The 19,424-nt window shown below is 40.2% G+C and overlaps 1 protein-coding gene and 1 long non-coding RNA gene across 2 annotated transcripts in view; one reads left to right on the top strand and one right to left on the bottom strand.

Moving 5' to 3' along the window:
* LOC134542858 (suppressor of lurcher protein 1-like) overlaps window positions 1-19,424 on the top strand; it is a 443,271-nt gene that overhangs the window by 351,046 nt on the left and 72,801 nt on the right. The window contains exon 8 of the mRNA XM_063387427.1: window positions 14,051-14,262. Within this exon, the coding sequence (XP_063243497.1) occupies window positions 14,051-14,262 (212 nt within the window). The remainder of the gene's footprint in view (window positions 1-14,050; window positions 14,263-19,424) is intronic.
* Window positions 1-19,424, bottom strand: part of LOC134542859 (uncharacterized) — a 413,602-nt gene that overhangs the window by 145,325 nt on the left and 248,853 nt on the right. The gene's annotated exons all lie outside the window — the stretch shown is intronic.

Below are 19,424 nucleotides of genomic sequence, written 5' to 3' on the forward strand. Positions count from 1 at the left end.
TCTAGAATTCTCTGCAGCTATACCTAGAGGTGAACATAATTCGCTCATTTCCGCAAATAAACCATACTTAAATAATTTTAAACCAATATTGAAAAGTATTCCTAAAAAATGTATGTACTTATTTTAAACGTGTTCATAAATGTAGCTTAGACACACTGACGATCATGGCACAGTCTGATTATTTTATTTTCTTGTCATTACTATTCATTAAGGGATGGTTCTGTAAATGCATTACAAAAGCTTTACACTTTTTGATGGATCACCAATTTTCTCACAAGATATTAACGGCACCTGTTAAAGGTTACGATAGTGGTTATACAGTGTAAAATATCCTTGTACTTTTACAAAAAAATCCTTGGAAACTCAGTTTCCAACTATATAACTTGTAAAACTGTAAGCCAGAGCTTTGTAAAATAGCACATGGTACAAAGCTAGGCCTTGCAATTTTATCACATAATAAAGCCTCTTTAATAATTAAATCTCAAAAACTAGATATATTTAAATTGAAAATATTTTTAACTTACCTATCTAAACAGTAGGCCTATATAAAGAAATTTTAAAAAAAATCATTGGGTGGCAACACTAACTCACACCCGGCTTCCACCAGCACCTAAAACTAAAGAAGACGAAAAGGCCCCTTGGAAACAGGTGGTTCATATACCTTCGAACCCTCTCCTGGTGCGCCCTGTACTGTCTCGTTGTCAGACCACCTTGTTGATCTGTGCTGTAACATTTTTTTCTGACGATCTCCTTCCATGGAATTCTGTATGCAATCTATGCATTTTAATTATTGCATCCGTTGATTTAGGCTAGTTTTCTATGTGTTTGCGTATTCATGTTTTTGTCCGTTATTGAGGTTTCTTTATGGCTCTCAGTGAAACCAGCAAAGGCGTATGTCCAAAAAAATTAAACTATACAAATAATACAAAAATATCTGGGTGATAATTTTTTTAAATTGTTCCTGGATGTCTGAAAGTAAATTTAAGGCGCAGACTTTATCTCAGTGCTGGCATTCGATCCATTTCCTAAGTCTCCGGAGGTTGGGAAAGTTATTGAGCGGCTAACCGGCTGACAGCCAGTCCGGCAGTCATTCAGTTATTCAGCAATAAACTGAAAGGAGTTTAAAGTGCCGTGTTTAATGGTGAACGACTCCTGTTAGAGCAAACAAACACCACCGACACTATACTCCAGTTAATCGCGACTTGGTATAGTGTTTGCAGAAGAGCTAGCTTACAGTGAGAGGCTGAGGCAACCGATCAAAGTGTTATTGCCACCCAGACCTCCTTAACGGGGACGCACCACAACGCCGAAATACCACAACGCCGAACGTACAATAACGCCGAAAACCATAACGCCGAATGCCAAATTGACTACAACGCCGACAGCTAGAAAACTGCTGTGTACCACAAAGCCGAATTACCATAACGCCGAAATACATTAACGTCGAAAAATGTTATTGCAGGACTGCCACAAAGGTTAGGTTAGGTAAGGTTAGCGCACAAATAAATTCGGTTGTTTTTCATTTTGCTCCTTTGCCCCCCCCCCCCCCCCCCCCGCAGCAACATTTTTCGGCGTTACTGTATTTCGGCGTTGTGGTACACACCAGTTTTCTAGCTGTCGGCGTTCCGGTCAATTTGACATTCGGCGTTATGGTATTCGGCGTTATTGTACGTTTGGCGTTGTGGTATTTCGGCGTTGTGCTAACGACCTCTCCTTAACCCATCCAGCTGACCTGTGGTTGACTCAAGGGATCGTCCCATCCTGAGAGCAAGGCGAGGCGCTTATCCAAGTCTCGTCAGCCAGCCCGGCAGCAGGAGTCTGAAGGCCTCCCACACACGATCAGTGCGAACTGTCAGTTCAGGCTTATCAGTCGGAACAGTCGTGCGTGAGAAATAACGGTGGACTCATCAGACGGAACTGATGAACTGACGAACTGATGGCTTCCCGTCCTATCGGACTGTGGGTCCGAGAGCCCCAAGTTCTAACTGCTGTGTGTGGGAACAGCGTCTCGCCATTTCAAACCGTCAGTCCAAACAATCAGTCCGTAGTCCATCAGCGAGGTGTCGTGCCAGACATATTTGTTGTTTATACTCTTTTTAACTTTGCTATTTATTTTTTTTTAACTAAAAATGCAACTTCAGTTACAACATCCAAAGTTTCTTCCATATTCTACGATGAAACGATGCATCCAACAGCAACAGCAAACCAAAAGACTGATCGTTTGTGGGGAAGACCTCAATTAAATCCCAAACTGTCATGTTCTGGCTGAGCGGTTCAAACTGGGAGCTGGACTGATCGCGTGTCGGGGCCCGTAACGATTCGCGACAACTCGCTCAGTCATTTATTCTCGTCCAGTTGCGTCGGGACAACATTCCTGCGCGGGAAGCACTGGCGGCCTCGGCAGGCGGGCGCGTCTCGCGCGGAACGACGCAGACGGGAGTAAAGGACCGTCGTGTGCGCCGGGATGCGGGTGTGCGCCCACGACGGCGCGTGGGCGTCACTGGCGCGGACGTCGCGTCGGTCGGAAGGGCGAGGAGAGGGGGAGAGGTACCACAGGGGCGGAGCGGTCGTATCCAGCGGCGGATACGGGAGCGAGTATTCCAGTAGTCGCCATAGATGTGGAAAATTCGTGTGTTATCATGTTCCAAATACACTTATAGTACGAAACTCGGGCCTCGGACACGAAATTTAAAGGAGAATTCTCAAAATATGGACCAGCTTGATACATGTACACACATTGTGTTTTTGACTACAATTCTTGACGCGAATTAACCGTAGTTTTTTTTTTTTACCCGCCGTTACAAATCGCTGCCGGAGCAGCTACTTCGACTATCGAATCATTTCATTCGCAGACCGAAATTTTAAACTACATAATGAAACATCTCCGATAAAAACAAAAAAAAAACTTTAAGAAATTCTAACCCCGTCTTAGGGCCTAATCTTCTACAAGGAATTTTATTAAAATACTGTCCATCTTGTTCCAATTCATTAAACAGTTAATGTTATTATGTTTCCCATTGGCTCTGTGAAATATGGTTTATGCCATTCGCCACAGATGGCAGCACCTTTGGTTACATATTTCCTTCATTTGCGACTTCTGTTCCATTCACTAAATTACTCCTACCGAATGCCGTGTACCGAGACCTAAGATGTTACAAATCAAAAACAAAAGTAGAAAAAAAAATTTAAACTGTATATATTTTAAAAACTTACATTTATATTGCCACTAACACACTGACATATGGCCATACAGTAGTAGCCGTAGGCGACATGGCTTTTCACACAGTAACATACTGTCTTCACTGATATTTTGCTCATTTTTTCATTCCCCCCTCCCCCTGGTTAGTCCACTTGCCTCCCACCAAGGCGATCCAGGATTCTATCCACGGCGAGGTTGAATCTGGATATTTTCTCGTGAGAAACATGGCGGACGTTGTGGTAAGCAGTGTGTTTTCTTAAAGTCCTCCAGTTTTCTTCACGACCTCCCCCCGGTCTATTGATTCCGTCAAAAATCTTTTTCTCCTTAGGAGCTCCATGTTGTCAAGACGTTAAGCAACGACCATAAATCTGACAGACTGTACTATTAACAATAACAAACGTCTCAAGTCAAGTTTATTGTCAGGATGGACGATACAATTTTACAACGCTAGAAGTGTTTTTTTGTTGTTGTTGTATAAATCATGTACAAAATTATACCTGCTAATTGAATTTTCTTCTTTTATTATAAAAGCGATCAGGTTGTTACATATTACCGTAAAGAACACATTTAACGAACAATAACATTAAATATTAATTTATGTTTTTACTACCATTTATTATTTTTTTCATTCTTTTGATTCCGTCGTGAGCATTTCAATCAATATTTAACATTCAACGCTCTCTATTCATTAACAAAAAAACACCTAGTTATAGTGGCTCTATACATCATGTCAATTTTAAACTTGAACACTACCTACTTGGGTACATATCGGTCTATTTGAGTGGCCACCCTCTGACGTTAAGTCCAATCATTATAGGTATGTATTTTCCGCGAAAACTTATAGAGACTAGTTGTATGTTGAAATACTGTAGCATCATCCGAGTTTCGTAATTAGTTGAGTTTCTTTCACAGAACGTGTCAGCATTTCGAACCTCGGCATTTACGGCAGAAGCAAACGCGTCTTGAATGTTCTAATAACGCAATTAATTGTCTTGCAAACGGCCGGCAATTACAAAGAAGAAACCGCGTGGCGCGATCATATTATTTTTCGCGAAAAAATACCTTTTTATACCATTCATTCCATTTCATTTTATTCAATTTCATTAAATTAATTTACATTGTTCAATTTCATTCATTCAATTCCATTAATTCTATTAATTAATTCATTCATTCATTGGAGTGGCGAGGAAAGGGCATGGAATGTCCAGAGTGTGTTCGGGCCTGCACTCCACGCTCTAAGCGCATTAGACCGGGCACACTCAAAATGAGGCACGACACGACATTTCGTCTGATAGTAGTTTACGTCCATGTATTTGTATACAAGCAATGCACACAGAATCAGACGCGGCAGAACGTCTCAAAACTGTCGCGATCAGACACGGGGAGACTACATCGAATGACTGCTCTAACTTCTAAACCGTTCAACCGATCACCATGGGTAAACAAAAAATCATAGGTCATAGACATACAAACAGTAATTGTGTGTCATGTCTCCATGTCCACCACTCCGTCATTTAGCGCTATCCATTTTGCTTTAACTCGCGGACAATATATCACCCTGTGTTCAGCCCGGGCAACGCCAGGTATTGCAGCTCGTCAACTTATACAAATTCCTCAAACCCTCTTTAGCCATGGCACATTTTACCATAGAGAGAAAAGAATTTCCTGTCACATACAGCCATCAAATTTATACACATATTGCCTTTTGATGCCTACACTATACACATTTGACTAACTCGCAATTGCTTTTGATTATATTTTACTTGCCTAAAACTGAAAGCTGGCATACATGTCAAAAACAGGATATCCCAGAAATTTCAAATAACATTCTAAGGTAGAAGAGTAATATTTTACAGTATAGAATCATTGTAGTTACCTGGTTGAAAAATGTTGTTGCGTAACTCGTACAAATAATTTTTTTTCCAATACATATATCGCGCTTTTGATATTTTTCAATTTTTATCAATAGTAGGATTATTCAGGATTTTGTAACAAAAATTTGTATTCACAGTATCTAATAATTTTGTGCAAGGTTGGGGTAATAGAATTTTTGAAAAAAAAAATGCTTACATTTTGAAAGCTACGACAATTTTTTAAGGTTTTTTTTTAAATTGAGACCCGTAATTAATTGGCCTATCAACTGTTCTCGGCTTAACATTGAGTTCTGAGACATATTATATATTTTTAAAAAATGTTGCTCCTATGAGTGTGGTTGTTTGAGCGAGTCGTGGAGGGAAGATAAAACGAGTTTATAGTCCAGGGAAAGAAGGGGAAACGTGGAGCTGCGTGTGATAAACCGTGGCCAAGGCGCTGAAGTCCGTCTTGCTTATCGCCGCGCCCCCCGACGAACACGTAGCTCGACTCTGGGAGGCGCGCCGTCGGGAACCGAGTGCGGTCACGTGCGAAGCCGCGGTGAGTTCGCCCCTTGAGTCTCTTCGTAACAAGCCGGCGGTCGGGAAACCCCCGCGGAGGAGGAAGTTTTTAATTCTGTTTCGGAAGAAGTCGGCGGCGGGGGGAAAAAAACCTCGCTCCCACACGCGGGCAGGACCTTTAATTCCATTTCCCCCTCCCCCAAACCCTCCCCCCGGGGCAACCGTATTTGCTCACGGCCCGTCAGCGACTTAGGCCGGTGTCACACTATACGTTTCTGCCGCTGCCTCTAAAAAAAAATTCCGCTGCGTTTTATGGCTGAATATTCCTTCGGCCGCTTTTTTTCTTGGAGTGCAAAATGCAGGTCTCTCAAGATCGCACTACGTAAAGTTATCAAAATCGAACATTTAAACAACTGACCTAGAATAGATCACCGAGTATAAACTGGCAAAATCTCATGTTCATCTGCATAGTGTGACGCCGGCCATTGGTCGTCGCTTAGTCTACGACGAAAATGTGAACGATGTTTGATTGCTCTGCTAATTCTCCAACCATTAAACCATCCGGGTTCGATTCCTGAAAAGAGTCTAGTCAGGATTTCTTGCAAGTGGGGAAAGCAGAAGCGCGAATAACTGAATCAGGTCAACATTTCGTTAACACCATGCTCATTACACTCAAAAAAATTTGTTGTAGTTTTACAAGGAATATCCTTGGAAATTCAGTTGCCGAAGATGTCACTGATGTTCTGCCTTGCAGTTGCAAGGCAGAACTTTGTACCATTTAAATTGGTGCAAAGCTGCCTTGCAATTATGCAAGTGATATCGTTGGCCACTGAGTTTCCAAGAATATTCCTTGTAAAATTCCAAAACAAAAAAAAAGTTCAGTGTCGGGACGATGAGGGGAGATAAGATCATAAATAGACACAGACAAAATGAATGTTTGAGGGAAAACAGGAGTACCGCGAGAAAACCCGCGCACCCATAACTGTGTACGCCGGAGTTCCGAGTCACGAAGAAAATGTTCGGATGTGACAAGTGCCCTACGCTATTCAAGCACCGTGCTCCCAAAAGCTGGAAAATGTGGCGGATGTTGCAGTGAGCGGGTGAGCTTTATTTCTCAGAGTACCCTGGTGTTTTCTCTCTCCCATTCATTCCTTGAATACTACATGTTCATCTCATTAGACCTCATCGTCTCTATTGACATTGGTGTGTACCTACGTGTGAAGGACTTAGGTTTCTTTTTTGCTGGTTGATCTTAGTTTGTTTCATTTTTTTATAATTGTTATTTATTTAATTTTAATTTAATTTTTTCTTTTCTTAAATTAATGTAGTGTTACAGTTTGTAATTTTATTTTGCATCCAACGAACCTTGCGTATGCAGATTGGCGCAGGTGCAACGGACGTCAGGACCCTGGTCCACGTATACAAACGGAACATGCAGCATCTTTGTAGTTATACCCTAGGTTGCAACTAAGCGTCGGCATTCAAGGCAAGTTAAAAGTGAAGTCACTCTGCTTTAAAGAATTTTACATTTAAGTAAGTACCTCTGAAATATCCAACAAGTTGGTGTAGGCATTGGTCAAATAGTTTGAACACGGACACGAAACCTGTGCGCAGCAGATTTCAATCATATACGTTTCGCCAAATAGCTTAACTTGATCAGAGAGCCACCCCATCGCGTGCATAGTACGTTGGGCCTCCGCAGTTCGTGTAATCACAGTTGGCAGTCTGTGGCAGAGTTGGGACCCGAGGCCACACTCACTCCCGCGTGTGTACCCAGTGTCGGGAACGTATAACAACCCCCATCTACCCTCCTTATCGACCCCCTTTCTATTCAACTCCGCGGGGGGGGGGGGGACCCCCATTCTTCTCGCCCAAGCACCCATCAGCTCCTACCGACCTCCGCGGCCGAAATGTCACGACCTGCCGACCCTCGCCGTTATTCACTTCCCTTCCTCAGGCCTTTTCATTGCCCCTGCTCCGATACCCCCAGCCATTTCCATCTTCCACCCGCAGAAGTTCCTTGGGCTGTTATTGAAGGCAGGCGGGAGCGTTCTCGTGCGCACGGGCCGGCACCAGGGTCTCCGAACCGCAAAAATATTTCGTACCAACTTTGGCATATAAAAAGTACTATATTGTTATTTTCTACTGTTTTACACTATTTAGACAATGTTGTGATACTGATATGCTCTTATAAATGAACTTAAAAAGCAAAGTCACTATAATGTCTTTTTTATATCTTACATTTGTATAATTATAAATTACTTCACGTATCCAAATATATGTGTACTTTTGTCATTATTATAAATCAATTAAAATATTTTTACCGAGGGTATTAAGTTCAGAAATATAAGTTCTTTATTGAGTTAATTTTGGCAGTATCAGTGTTTAGGTTGCGGATAGCAAAAATAAAGAAGATTCTATGAGCATGAGTATTAGATTTCCAGTAAAAAAAAAGGGTTAATTAGTCTGTTTTATCTTCTGGGAAACTACATAGGGTTTGTGACTACATCATAAACGTTTCCTTTGTGAAATTGGGTAGCTGCAGAGCGTAAAGAGCGCAGAGGAAGAGATAATAACAACGTAACAAAAAAAAGTGCGCAGTGCGCGATGAACGTCGCCTAATTTCGTAGATTCGCGCAAAGGGTTGGCAGAGGTTTGTTGGAAATAACCTCACACGAGACTGCAGACGGACGTGGACGGGAATTTACATTTCAGATTACGTCACGAACAATTGGCAGGTTGACACTGACTTGCGAGAAAAAATTTCTGTCTCTCTTTGATGTTCCTAAGAGCAAAAGTCGCTCTTTTTTAATTAAAAAGAAATACAGACTGTTAAACGTTGCATGCTGTATGAATCTTTTTTATTCAACTCGTTTCGTTTGTTTGGTTGTTTTTTTTTTTCGCTATAGTAATAATCGCAGATAAGTACTTGTCTTTGCTATGACTTATAAAAATATTATTTTTCTTGTAACGCTTTGTTTGCAAAGTATCATATTCAATCAAGTTCTGGTAGTCGAAAGTTAGAGTTCTGGAAAGAAATATATTTTGTCTTCGAGAAAAAATAACACTTACCTGAATTAGTAGACTAAGTATAGAGCCAATACAGTTTGTAAACCTTACGTACTTAACTACATGGTGATACCAACTGAAATTGAGGCAAAAGTAGAAAACCCATTGCTAAAACATAGGTGCGCCCAAACGTGAGTTCAGTGTTTCATCACTTCACTTCCTTCCTCAGCCGTAACTACTCAGCAAGAATATAATTTGAATTTATTTACCTGTATCAATGCAATAAATAGTAGCGAAAGCTAGAATTTCTATGATGTGAAATCAAACACCTAACCTTTTTTTTAATTTAAACCTAACCCCGTTCATTTATTTTCTATTGGCAGTTTTATAGTTTATTTTAAACAGTTTCATCAACTTCGACAATTGTGTGACCAATTTATATTATACAAATTTACACCGATGCCTTACCCGGGAATCGCACCGTAACCAGAGCGCATGTAACTGCGTTACGAAAGGCCGGGTTTGACGAACTTAAGAGGGGACGTTAGGAGCACGTACATATTTCATAACGTAAATTCAGAGCGCACCAATAATGCGATTTTTTTGCCCTTGCGGTCGCAGTAATTTTTTTTTATCTTAAAAGCCAGTGCCATGTGCGTAACCACCCTCTTAACCCCCCCCCCCTTTTTTTTTCTCCAGCCCCTCTCCATCTTGTCACCATTACTTACTCCTGAAGCAAGTGTTTTAGACTACCCGGCACTAAAAGCAAAAGTTAAAGCGTGGAAAGGGCCATTTGTTTTCCAAGCACGCTTCACTTACAACGGCAAATTTGTCTCGTATATTTATAACGCATCCAATACGACTTCATGCATTTTAATTTATTCTCGAAAGGCAACATCTAAAAAAAAAAAGCCTGCAGTGTAGCAGTGTTTGAGATTCGCTGCCAGCCAGCATTTTAAGTCAACAGAGTGAGAAAAACGAAGTTCAAGATAAAAACCATTAGTGGAGACAGTGCAGTATCATTACTTTATGGAGTGGGTGACTCTTCTAAAGTTGAAGTTTCTCTGGCTAGAAAAACAAATCGGAGCTGTATAAATACTACTACTAGGAGTTTGTTTTGTATCGTAAAAAGAACTAACCAGAAAGAATAGTAAAAATACAATTATAAAGTTAGAATTGTTTAAGATGTTAACAGCTCTTTGGTAATTAATTAGTGTTGGACTTCATTATAACAAAAAAAATTTGCTATACAGATACGAAAGGTTGTGAGGATTCGCTCTCATTTATTAACATGTCCTCTCTACATATCCACTCGCTTACTTTTCATCGCCAGGCGTAGAGACGCGCATATATTTATGTGAAATCCAAATATATCGCCTATACGTAAAATGTGTTCCTCGAAGTTTACTGCAAATTCTAATAGTGTGCCGCTACAGCGTTAGAGACGTGGTTAAACAGTTTTTTTTATTTACCATAATTGTAAAACCTTCAGATGTGACTAACAAACTCAAATCAAGGTTTGATTAGAAAATTCAACTAGATATAAGCATTTTTTCGGCCAGTAACAACTATTGTAAGTGAAAAATAATGAAAAGAGGACGATAATGACTGGTTCATCAAATGGGCGATAACTAAGCATCCATAAGGCATAGAAAATCTGGTGATGCGCCATGAAAAATGTTAAAAAATTGTGTGGTGACTATGTAAAATTATCACCAAGCTATCAAATGTTTTGTAAAATGTTTTTTTGTTAAGTTTTTGACTGGCGAGTAAAAGACCCAAATTTAATTCCCTGTTTTGAGATTTTTTTTTACTGGTGGAATATTTTTGTTTAATCGTCGTAAATAAAATTATCTAGAGGAACAAACTTTTTTACTTTTATAATGATTCTCGTACAAGGGGGAGGTAATTTAAAATAGCAAGTTTATCATTCATATGAAAAAATAAAGTTTAACCAAATGAACTTATGGTTTGAAAAAACTTTAAAAACGCTTTTATCGTTGAATGAACTGTAATTAAAAAATTTAATTTAATTTTAAGTTTCTTGTCCAACAGCCTAATAATGTACCACAACTCTGTATAAAGAAAAACCTGGGGTGCTTGATAACATTTGTCTTAAATTTTATTTTAATCATTTTTGGATATTGTCATTACGAAAATGAAAGAAGAGAGCCACCACGTTTTTCGTTATACAGAGTTGCGGTGCATTATTTGGTTGTTGAAGAAAAACTCAAATTTAAATTTTAATTTTTAATTTTTAGTTCATTGAACAATAAGAACTTTTTTCTTTTTTAACACTATAAATTTATTTTATTCTTTTAATCTCAAAATAAAATAAAAATATTGAATATGAGTAAGTGAAACAAATTAGAAATACTAAATATGAGTGATTAAAGTATTTAATTGTTACAATAAATTTTAAAATAGTCAATAATGTTCACGTAATCTAGTCATTTCATATAATGCGTCAACTTTACATGTAACTTTTCTTGCTATCTTAGAGCAATCAAGTTCTTCTATTTTGAGACCATCCAGTGACTTTACGCGACTAAGAGCTACATAAGTCTGTCCGGCTGCAAAGAGACGCGATTCCAAATAAACAACTGCATAATCTACAGTGCAGCCTTGCACTTTATGCATGGTAGATTCCCAACTCAGTATTAATGGCAACATTCGCCTTCCATCAATACCATAGCTGTATTTCGCTGGAAACTGAATGGCTATTGGTTTAATTATATGTACACCATCTGTGCCGAAATCAACACAGATTGATGGGATGCCCATATAATACACTTGATCATGCCGGAAAAGTGGCCAGAATATTTCAGATATAGTACCTACATTGCCATTAACAAACCCCCGGGCACATTTTCCACCAAAACCCGACCTCGTAAAAACTCGTAATCGGAAAAATATATATTTTTTAACTTTTCGAATTTTAGGGGCAAGACGCCACCCCCCTTCTCCCCCCTTTTTCCCGGGTACATTTTCCGCCATAACCCGACCTTTTGGATCGGAAACACTCCAAATCGAAAAAGGATTGGGTTTTACAATTTTTGAAATTTTTAGTCTTTAATTCCCCCCCCCCCCCCCCCCCACTTCTTTAGGGTAACAGTCGATCCCGGAAAAAATTACCACCATGCCCCGATCTTATGGATACACTAAAAGCCTGGTTATTACTCATAGCTCGAAATTTCGAAATTAGTGCGTTTTTGAGCCTCAGATCCCCCTCCCCCAAACTCATCCTTAATATTAAGGTATTAGGTTATCAAAATATTGTATTTTCAGAGGTTCTTTATATGTATGCAAAATTTCAATACATTTTGACGTCGAAAAGTGGGTAAAAATTCATACATACAGGTGAAGCCAATAAAAGCGTGGTAAAAAAAATGTCACTTGAAAAAATACCTGTATAAAGATATCCTCGAAAAGTCTCACATCTTTGTCTTAGTCTGCACAGAGGGAAGCAGTTACAACATGCATTCGTTACCGTCAATTTGTTCGTAATTTAGTTAGCATGCGACACGAAGACACGTATGTTGCTTCATGTCTACACGGGGGAACGCTAATCGATTTACTATCACACACGGCCCCTATCCGTGGCTGTGTGTGTGTCGACGCGCATTGTCGTGGAGAATAATGATGCCGTTGACAGCACGCCCATCTCTGTTTGACGTCTGGCCTCAGAACGTGCACCTACCTGTGTGTGTGTGTGTATGTGGGTCTGACACAGTTCGTGTGGAGTTATTGGTGTTATTTCTTACATCCGAAACAAAATACGCTTATTTGTTGTTTCTTAAGAAAATTTTTACTTTTCGCCGTACCGACGAATTGCACCCGTGGCGCAAATATTAAAACTCTGTTTGAATAAATTTGAAAGAATATAAATCTTCTTCCAATACCAGCATAGACATAAATGTTACGTTCGAAATTATTCGCGCGCAATCAATTGAGGCCAGCAGCCATGAATATTTGTACGTTAATATAACTGGCACTGCCTAAAGAAATATTGTATGTAGTAAAAAAAAATTACTAATAAATATTATGTCACACCAGCGCAAACGTTTTGTTCAACAACTCATCATTCAAACTTATATGCCTTTACAGTAGTATGCGAATGTCGATCCGAGCCCTGGGTCATGTGGAGCCCGGGCCGCAGTCTCGAATTACGACGTCACCGTTTCATTTTTCGTTACGGTCGCCATTTTGGCCTTTTACTTTGAACTTTTGACTTTGACCTTGACCTTTAAATTTGAGATGAATGTAAAATCACGCGCCAGTTTTCGTAATTGAATTCTCATTATTGTCTCGGGGAAAAAAGAACGTAGACTATTTCATGTATCCAAAAATAACCCTAGCCACGAGTTGTATAAAGTTAAAATATCTTGACTTGATGTAATCTTTTGGACATACGACATTGCTAAGCACTTTTTCTGTAGAAGAAAACTAAAAAATACCCAAAAGACAAAAAACACTAATTAAGCAAAAAATTGCTGTTGTCAACCTGATATAAACACCACATAATATTCCATAACAGGAATATGGTCAACAAACAAAGAAAAACAAAGAAAAATGGACTAAGAGAACGAAAAAAAACCCACAAAAGATGACAGCACAAAATTATTTAACCCTAAAAAATTCAGCACAACAGTTGAAAAGAGACAAAAACACGACAACACGAAAATACGAAACAAACACAATAGTTTTTTTTCCAAAACAGAAACAAGTGACGTTTCGGGAACTGATATCTGCTCCCGTCCTCAGGCAGAGACGCACATGGTACGAAAACACAGTACAGGTGCGACTTTATATCCGGTGGCCAACAGCAATATTTTTTTGCTTAATTTGTGTTTTTTTTTTGTCTTTCGGGTAATTTTTTTTTTAGTTTTCTTCTTCAGAAAAAAGTGCTTAGCAATGGTGTATGTCCAAAATATTACATCAAGTCATGCACTCCCATTGCACAAATCTTTCAAAGATAATAATTACAATATCTTACTTGTAGCTTTGAATATAAATACTGTATAGAAGTCGCGAGTGGATAGCATTTACTCTACGTTTTTCAGAAGCGTATGATGAGCAGCTTGGGAACTTCACCGCTGCAGTGCGCTGCCGTAACGCCATGTATCGTCTTAGGTTGTTATTTACACGTTAGAGCGCAGCTCTGTCGCCCGCTGTCATTCCCCGCACCCCCCCTTTCTATCATTCACTGCAGCTCAAGTTCGTTCAACAGGAGGGGGGAAAGGGGTGTTTGAAGAGTTGGACACTTGTCCGCTAGGGACCACCACAATTCGATGCCCTAGAGATGGTGGCGATTGCGGCGGTGTAATTAACCAACTACCTCAAAACCGTATTAGAAATTTTAACCTGGGCTGGTGACTTCTATACAGTATATATATATATTCAAAGCTTGTAGTGTAGCAAACTACTTCTTGGGGAAACGGTCACCAAAGGAATGTTCTGCGCGCGGCAGCTGCCTGCACCAGGCGGACGTGATCAAGGTGTTCGACGGGCGGGACCAGCTGAGCCCGGTCATCGAGGCCGTGTGCAACGAGGCGGCCGGCGTGGAGGTGCTGTCGACGGGCGCCGAGCTGCGGGTCGAGTTCTCCGCCGGCTCCCAGTGGCCCGGCCAGGGCTTCAAGGCCAGCTACCAGTTCCAGCCGGCCGACGGCTCCACCTCGGCAGGCGAGTTACACCCCTCCCCTGTGTTGATTTCGGGCTCAGATGGTGTATTCAGTTCCCCAGCGAAATACAGCTGTGGTACTGGTGAAAGGCGCGAATGTTGCCATCGACACCGAGTCGGGCATCTACCGTGCACAAAAAGTGCAAAGGCTGCACTGTAGATTATGAAGTTGTTTATTTGTAGAGACCGGAAAAATTCGCGGATTCATTTCGCGGTAGGCTAGACTCCAAACTCGTTCATCTTCATTCTGAGTCAGTGATTGGACCACCGTTTACCTGAAGGTCACTAAGCCAGTGAAAAACCTTCAACAAAAGAAGTATCAAATCACAAGCATCCCCGGTAACACGTGTCGCGAGTCATTATCCAATGAGCAGGTGCAATTTGTCCTAGTGCATAGAGAAATGTGGAGTCTATCCTAGAGGTCATTGAAACCGCGAATTTTTCCAGTCTCTATTTATTTGGGATCGCGTCTCTTTGCAGCCGGACATACTTATGTAGCTCTTAGTCGCGTAAAGTCACTGGATGGTCTTCCCGATCCCCCCACCCATCCGCAGTTCTTTGGACCCCTTCGGGGTTCCTTTGAAAAGACGGCTCGTGCGGAAGCAAAATAACTTTCTAAGCTACATACGGACGTTTGTATAGGAGTGATTTCGTGAATGGAACGGAAGTCACGCGGTTCGGAAATGTGTGACCACGGCGCTGCCATCTGTGTCGGATGGCGCGAAACCAAAGTTCGCAAAGACGTTAGAGTGTTAACTCTTTGACGAAATTTAACAATTTGGGAAATATATTAATAAAAATTCCTTGTCGAAAATTAGGTCCAAAACATGTTTTATTTCAAGTCTTTTTTTCGCTTTTACTGGAGCTGTTTCGGTCTGCTAATCCAATAATTCAATAATCAAAGCAGCTGCTTCAGAAGCGATTATCTAGTGGAGGATTTCTCAAACATATATCACGTTTGATTTTAATTTGAGCGGTTGTTTATACCATGGCTGTTCATGATTGCATAAAAAATATGTAGTCACAGTATCTGATAGTTTGGTGCAGGGCTAGGATTTAAAAAGAATTAATAAATGCATATAATTAAAAAACGATGACACTTTTTTAATTTTGGTTTCTTATATTCAGAACCGTTGAGGCGCTTTTAGCGGATCTAGCTAAAGGAATCAGAGTGAAGCCGGCAGATAGTCCATTAAAATGGCGAAACAGATCAAAAGCTTTGGCAGGATGATTAAAGAAAAGACAGAAAATAACTTTGATGCAAAATTTACTTAAATGCTTTACAAAAAGGCAATGAAAACCAGTATAGCTAGGTAACACCTTAAATTTATATTAGTGGTGCACTACATAAAGAGCCCTTAAGGCCCTAAACACAAATGCAATAGCATGATACAGATAAAATAGCAGCTAAATAGTAGAGGAAAGTGCCGAAAAGTGGACCCCCATTTTGTTTTTTAATAAAAACACAAAGTATACTGTAAAAAATATGTTTTTAAAGCATGAAATATTTACTTTGTTAAGTTGTAAAGCATTTACATTTGTAATTTTGGAAAATATAATTAAAAATGGCTTTAAAAAAATTATTTACCAAACCCTTACACTTTGACGATCTTAAAAATAGTTGCCTAAATCGGACCCCTTGTAAAAACTATCAAAATAACACAGAGTAAAATAACAAATAAGGTATTAAATCAAAGAAAACATAATATCTATTGTTTCAAAATATACATAATATAAACAGTTACTGATTAAGTTTCAAATAAACCTACAGAATGTCAAGATACAGAAGTTATAAACAGAATTACATCATTTAGCGACAAAAGTCGCAAATTTAAACGTCCTGTTCAGCCCCTGCACAATCCACATGGGCCCACAGTAAGCACATAACACACATGACCCAAAGTTCCCCTTTAGAATCCTCCGTAAATTTCCTGTCACAAAACATACACGAAGTATCATCATCTTTGGATGGGGAGACTCCCGGAAGAAAGTCCAATTCGGATCTTCCAGATGACATGCTGTTTTCATCTTCGGTGCTTGATTCTTTCACATTTCTCTCAAAATTCGAATGCCTTGTCACGATCACTTTTCCTTTTCTTGATGGCTCTGTTCCTGAACCATGTCCCCGGCCACGATTACTTTTGCGTCCTTGACCATGATTTCGTTCTTGCTGTTTTGCTTCCTTGGCTTCTTTAGCTTTTATAGCTTCCAGTAATTGGGTTTTGTAAGGAGTGGATGTAATGACCGTAGAACTGCAGGCCTTTCATCCTCTGTTCGAGGTCCTCTTTTTAATTTTTGGGATGGGAGTGATGTCAAATGGGCTTGGTTTAGAAGATGTGGAACTCTGAGGATCCTCAGCTGATGGCCGCGGAATACCATGACCTGCCAAAGACGTTGATGGTTGACTTGGTTCAAACTCTACAATAACTCGTGGTTCCTCTGTGTTACATTCTTTTCTGCTCTCTCGATAGCTCTGATTTTCTGCAGTTTGTTTCTTCAACACAGATTCGTAGAAACTTGAATCTCGTTTTTTGTTTGCCTCTTCAATGTATTCAGCATCGGAGAACAGCTTCTTGTTCAAGGGGTATATGCCTGATATTTTAAATCCATTTATTGCTATTTGAGCAGTTTGGCATCTAATATAGGCTTTGCCAAACAATTCCATTACATCAAAAGGACTGACGGCGCGCTCATTGTTCCTTAACCACTGCCTGATTTCCTCACTGTAATAAACTTTGAGAGGACCCATGAAACTTCTATCCAGCGGTTGTAGTTTGTGCGAGGAGTGAGGTGGCAGCGACAGAATGGTAACATTATTCGCTTTTGCCAAGTCGATCAGATCAATATTCTGTGTGTGGCTAAAGTGGCCATCCAAGAGCAACAGCACAGGTTTTTCATTCGTAGGATGGGCAAACTCGATGAAGTGTCGAAACCACTGAGTGAAGGAGTTGGTTTGGATCCACCCTGAAGGGTGCGCTGCAAAGATTGTTCCTGGTGGAGCACCCTTTTTCAACTGTTCACTCATATTTTTCCTCGGAAAAATTACTAAAGGTGGTACAAATGAGCCACTAGCATTCATACAAGCAACAATTGTTATAAGTGCCCCACGTTCTCCTGATGTCAAGGCAGCAACCTGTTTTTTACCCTTAAGGCCAATTACTTTTGCTACTTTACTTTGTACCACTGTAATTCCACTCTCATCAACATTGTAAATGCTGTCAGGGGAAAATTTACCTTTCTCATAAATATCTTCCAGAACATTATAGAATTTCTCTGTATTTTCTTTGCTGAACCCGAGAGCCCGGCTGTAGGATGTTTCAGTAGGCTTCCTTTCTGACAGTTTGGTTTTGTGGCGTTTAAGAAAAAGTTTTACCCACTTTTTCCCAGCAATTCCGTCTTTGAAAGGATGTTCAATGTCATTTCTCTCTGCCAATTGTACAGCAATTCTTCGCAAGTCATTACGAGTAAGTCCAAAAAAAGAAGCTTCCATAGCAAGACAATAATGAACAAGCTCATGTTCAAGATCTTCACCCAAAACTGTAGGTCTGCCTCTTTTTGTCATTGCTGCTTCCTCAGGAGTACCGTACTTCATGTTGGACAACCTCATTAGTGTGGTTTTCGGAACATTAAACTGTTTACTGGCCTTCTTCCAACCCATCTTTTTTTTTCCGAACTGCATCAATAGCTTTAGTCATTTTAGTTGGACTCCACTTTCTTTGATCAATTTTCCCCATTATCCTTTTGGAATCTGCAACAGAATTCCAAAAGTATAAGAGTATAAACAAATAGAAGCCGATATAAGACATGAATATGTAAGGGGTCCGGTTAAGGGAACAAGGGGTCCGGTTTAGGCAACTGAAGGGGGTCCGGTTTGCGCGACTGTAGCTAACAATTTGCTAACCCAATAAAATTTTAATCAAGCATCTAAATGAAACAGGTTTGATACAAACATTTAAAGTACACCTTACCATTAAAAAATATATAAAGGTCCAAAGGCTTACCTGCCAATATCTTGGAGAAATGATTAATTATGTAGCACACTGCAAAAACTTTTTACACTGCCACAACACACAATGGCGGGTGGACACGCTACAAGTGAAGCGAGCGAGGTGTGCGCTCCGCTACGGCGTGGCAGAAGCCTGGACTACTGTTTGCACTCGGTACCGCTAGAGTTCAGGAGAATGCAGAGGTGACCGGGGGTCCGCTTTAGGGGGGGGGGGGGGTAGTCCGGTTTTGGGCACTTTCCTCTATTATCAAAGGGGGCGCAAGTGCATTACATTTAAAGCGCCTTGTAATCGCTGCACCTGATAAAATCTCTCTAAAATAACAAATACCATAATTGGCGAAAAGGCTACAACAAGAAAATAATTTACACACTAAATAACCATTGAAATATAAATAAATAGTTTTCATGCAATGTTCGACCATTGCCCATACTGTACATAGGCATTAGTTTTAAAAGTTGTAAACTAAATTTTTTAAGTTCTCTGGGCAAACACAGTAATAAAAGAATCTTTAGAAACGCCGAAGGACGCAGTGGGCACTAAGCATACCAATTTTGGTGCAAGATGTACTTCTTATTTTTTTAATCTTTAAAAACATCTTTGCCTCACTACAAGTAAGTTCGTGGCCTGTAAATTTTAAGTGCGGAACGCGAATGTGAAACAGTTAATTATGTTCGTTGAAGAAAGTTTCTGAGAGCCAGACACACTGCCCAGCTCACGCGCTTTAATTGCACTGTGCAGTGCCAAAAAAGAGGTATGGCTCAACCCAAATAGCTTGTAGAATGGGAAGTAAAATAATGCACTAATAACTTATGAAATGGCGGCAAGCTCAAAGCAAGTTCACAACCAAACAGTCTATACGTGCCGTACGACAGATTCATGTCCGCAATATATGCACTTTTCGCCTAAAGTCTAACAAAGTAATTTCGGTCCCGCCATATCACATATCACGCCATGACACTTGTGCGCGTCGCAACTGCTTGTATGGACGTATTCTGCGTCTCGCACAGTCAACTGCTCATCTACTGCACTGTGCAAGAGACCAAACGCCAAAAAGAGGCATACTCCAGCAAACCACAGTCGTTAATACCAAGACTTTAGGGCTCCCACAATGATGATGAAAAAAGCTTGCCCTATGTTTATGCCCCTAAGACGAGAGT

The sequence above is a fragment of the Bacillus rossius genome (genome assembly GCF_032445375.1).
Source record: "Bacillus rossius redtenbacheri isolate Brsri chromosome 9 unlocalized genomic scaffold, Brsri_v3 Brsri_v3_scf9_2, whole genome shotgun sequence".
Lineage (NCBI taxonomy): Eukaryota > Metazoa > Arthropoda > Insecta > Phasmatodea > Bacillidae > Bacillus > Bacillus rossius.